At 60.8% G+C, this 3,139-nt stretch overlaps 1 protein-coding gene across 1 annotated transcript in view; it reads right to left on the reverse strand.

The window, feature by feature from the left end:
* Positions 1–2,159: 2,159 nt before the first annotated feature.
* Positions 2,160–3,139, reverse strand: part of ATG2A (autophagy related 2A) — a 28,464-nt gene continuing 27,484 nt past the window's right edge. The window contains exon 41 of the mRNA XM_044682025.1: positions 2,160–2,224. Within this exon, the coding sequence (XP_044537960.1) occupies positions 2,160–2,224 (65 nt within the window). The remainder of the gene's footprint in view (positions 2,225–3,139) is intronic.

Below are 3,139 nucleotides of genomic sequence, written 5' to 3' on the forward strand. Positions count from 1 at the left end.
CTCCCTAGCCAGGTGACCCTGGGAAGGTCACCTCACCCTGTTTGCCTCGGTTTCCTCCTCTGTAAAACGTGTCAGAGAAGGAACTGGCCAACCAGCTCCGTATCTGTGCCAAGAAACTCCCCCGAAGGGTCCCAAAGAGTCAGAAAAGGACTGAAGGAGGCAGGCGCGCGCGCGTGTGTGTGTGTGTGTGTGTGTGTGTGTGTGCCCTCGGGCTCATGTCTTCTGCCTGGGCCCTGTGGTCAGGGAGGAGGCAGCTGGGCGGATCAGCGGAGCCTCAGACACTTACCAACTGTGTGTGACCCTGGGCGAGTCACTTATCCCCGTGGCCCGGCCTAAACATTCATCCCCAGATGGAAGGTCCGGGTTATAAAATGGCCCAGAAGGTGGGTGAGGATATTCGTAATACACATTTGCACAGGAGCATTTATTCAATGAATCAATACACATTTATTAAGAGGTAAAAGCCGGTCCCTGCCCCCAAGCAGCTCACAGCCTAATGGAGAGAGCCCTATTGGGGATAAATAGGAAGGAGTGATCAGAGGGGATAAAGGCGGCTGGGTGGCTCAGTGGGTAGAGAGCCAGGCCTGGAGATGGGAGGTCCTGGGTTCAAATCTGGCCTTAGCCAATGATTAGTGGGGTGACCCTGGGCAAGTCACTTGACTGTGTTTGCCTCAGTTTCCTCACCTGTCAGATGAACCATAGAAGGCAATGACCCGCCAGCCCAGTATCATTGCCAAGGACACAAGGGAATAACAATGAAGGGAGAGAGGAGGGGGGTGGGGAGGAGAGGAAGCCTTTTCAAGGAGTTGAGACCAAAGGACAGAAGAGCCTATAACTGGGCTGGAAGGTCAGGACAGGGAAGACCTCAGCATGGGTGCAGGCAGGCCAGTTTGGGTGGAATGTGGGGTCTGCAAGACATGAGCGCATTTGAGGACTTGGGGGGGCCACATGCATATATTGTTGGAGGGGAGGAGGGAAAGGAGGAAGGGAGGAAGGAAAGAAGGAAGGAAGGAAAGAAGGAAGGAAGGAAGGAAAGAAAGGAGGGAAGAAGGAAGGAAGGAAGGGAGGAAGGAAGGAAGGAAGGAAAGGAAGGAAGGAAAGAAAGAAGGGAGGAAGGAAAGAAAGGAGGGAAGAAGGAAGGAAGGAAGGGAGGAAGGAAAGGAGGGCAGGAAGGAGGGAGGGCAACAAAGAGGGAGGGAAGGAAAGAAGGAAGGGAGGGATGAAGAAAATAAACGTTGGTTGAGTTTACAATGTGCCAGGCAGTGTGCCCACCCACGGAAGGGAAGGCCGGGCTGTGCAGGGTTTAAGGCCAGAGGTCTTCGCCCTTGTCCTGGAGCCTTGTAAGCTGGGTCACTGCCTGTTCTGACAGGGCTGCGGGCTCTGGGGTTTGGGCCCCCAAAGCTGGGGGCCCCGAGTTCTCCCCTAACCTCCCCACCAAAGCGGAGTGGGAAGCTGCTCCTGCCTCAGGGAGCTGGAGGAGGCGTTCCGGAGGCCGGGCTCAGCCCCGTCCCACTCCCCAGTCCGCAGTGGCCCTGGCGGGTCCTCCCCGTGTGGGCATTGAGGCGAACATACCTGTGACCTATGGAATTGGCAGCCAGAAGAGAGACTTGGGACTGGCTGTCAATTCATAGGTCAGAGCCCTGCGCACTCGGTCGGGGGGATGGGCCCCAGCAGCCCCTTGCAGGGGGTCCTCCCGGGGCCCCCTCCCTGCGGCGAGCCCCGGTCCTCCTCTTTGTCCGGCGATCCCGGCGGCCCACCCAAGGTAACAGCACCCCCACTGGAAGCCAGAAGCCGTCCCACATGGAGTTGCTGTTACAGGGAGTGGGCGCCACGGCTGCTCTCCCGGCTCTCTTCTTGCGTCGCTGCCCGCTGGTGCCCCGTGGCCGGCCTCCTCCGGCCCCTCTCCCAGGCCGCAGGGTCAGAGTCTCTTTATTACAGCTCTTATCACCTGGCACCCACGCCTCGCATGCCCTCGCCCATGCCAACGCTCCTTACCCTGGGCGAAGTCCGTGGCCAGCCCCTGCCGGCCTCAATAAACTGGGGAGCGGCTCTGATTTACAGCCCGGCAGCCCGGGCCCCCCGCCCCCCGCCTTGGCCTCTCTCTTTGTCCTTTTGGCTTCCTGCTCCCAACGGTTGCCCGCACTGCCCCCCCCCCGCCCTCAGCCTCCCAAACGGAAGGGGCCTCCCCCGGCCCCCCTCTGCAGGGACACGGGCTGGCTGCCTCCTGGAGCAGGGGCGGGGGGGACAGGGAGCACCCCATAAAGGGGGGACACTAAGCAAAGGCTGTGGGGGGCGGTTCTCGGGGACCTTCTCCAGAGCACCTCAAAGGTGGGGCGGCGCCGTGCAGAACGCCAGCTCTGGGGGAGGGTTCTAGATGCCAGCGTGGCCCCCGGGTGAGCCTGGGCACCGCCACCTCCAAGGGCCTCGGTGGGGGAGGTGAACTAAATGACCTGGAGGGCCCCTTCCACAATCTCGCCAGGCAAAGGCCCTTCCTCCGTCGTCTCGGGCTCCTGGCTGGCAGGGCGAGAGCGTCCGAGGCCTCCCCCAGCTCTCGGGAGGGGCTGCCCGCTGCCGGGGTGTCCTGGGGTGCGGCCCAGCCCTGCTCGTGGCCTCGGTTTCCCCATTTGTAAAATGAGGGGTTAGACGGGATGGCTCCTGAGTCTCTCCCAAGTAAGAATAACCGTGTGGGAGGCTGTACTGGGTTCCTTATCCATCTCCCAGCGAGGAAACAGACTGAGAGGGTGAGTGACTTGTCCAAGGTCACACAAGGGGGTACAAGCGGGTCAGCCTGATGAGGAGCCTGATCGGACCCCCTGAGCCCAGCGCTCAGCCCTGAGGGAGGGCGACACAGGAAAAGGGGGTCGACCTTTCCCCAAGATACACCAGAGGGGTAGCTGAGGGGCTCACGGGACTGGAACCGGCTTCCTAGCTGGGTGACCCTGGACCAGTCCCTTCACCCGCCGGCCTTCTTACCATTCTTCTGGCTTGGAACCAGCCCTCAGACTTGATCCTAAGAGGGAAGGGCAGAGTTTGAGTGGGAGACAGACAGACAGACAGAGGTGGAGAGGGATGGGGGGGCAGAGAGGAGACAGACAGACAGACACAGGGGGGCAGAGAGGAGACACAGACATGGGGGGGA

This window comes from Gracilinanus agilis, chromosome 6 (assembly GCF_016433145.1).
Source record: "Gracilinanus agilis isolate LMUSP501 chromosome 6, AgileGrace, whole genome shotgun sequence".
Lineage (NCBI taxonomy): Eukaryota > Metazoa > Chordata > Mammalia > Didelphimorphia > Didelphidae > Gracilinanus > Gracilinanus agilis.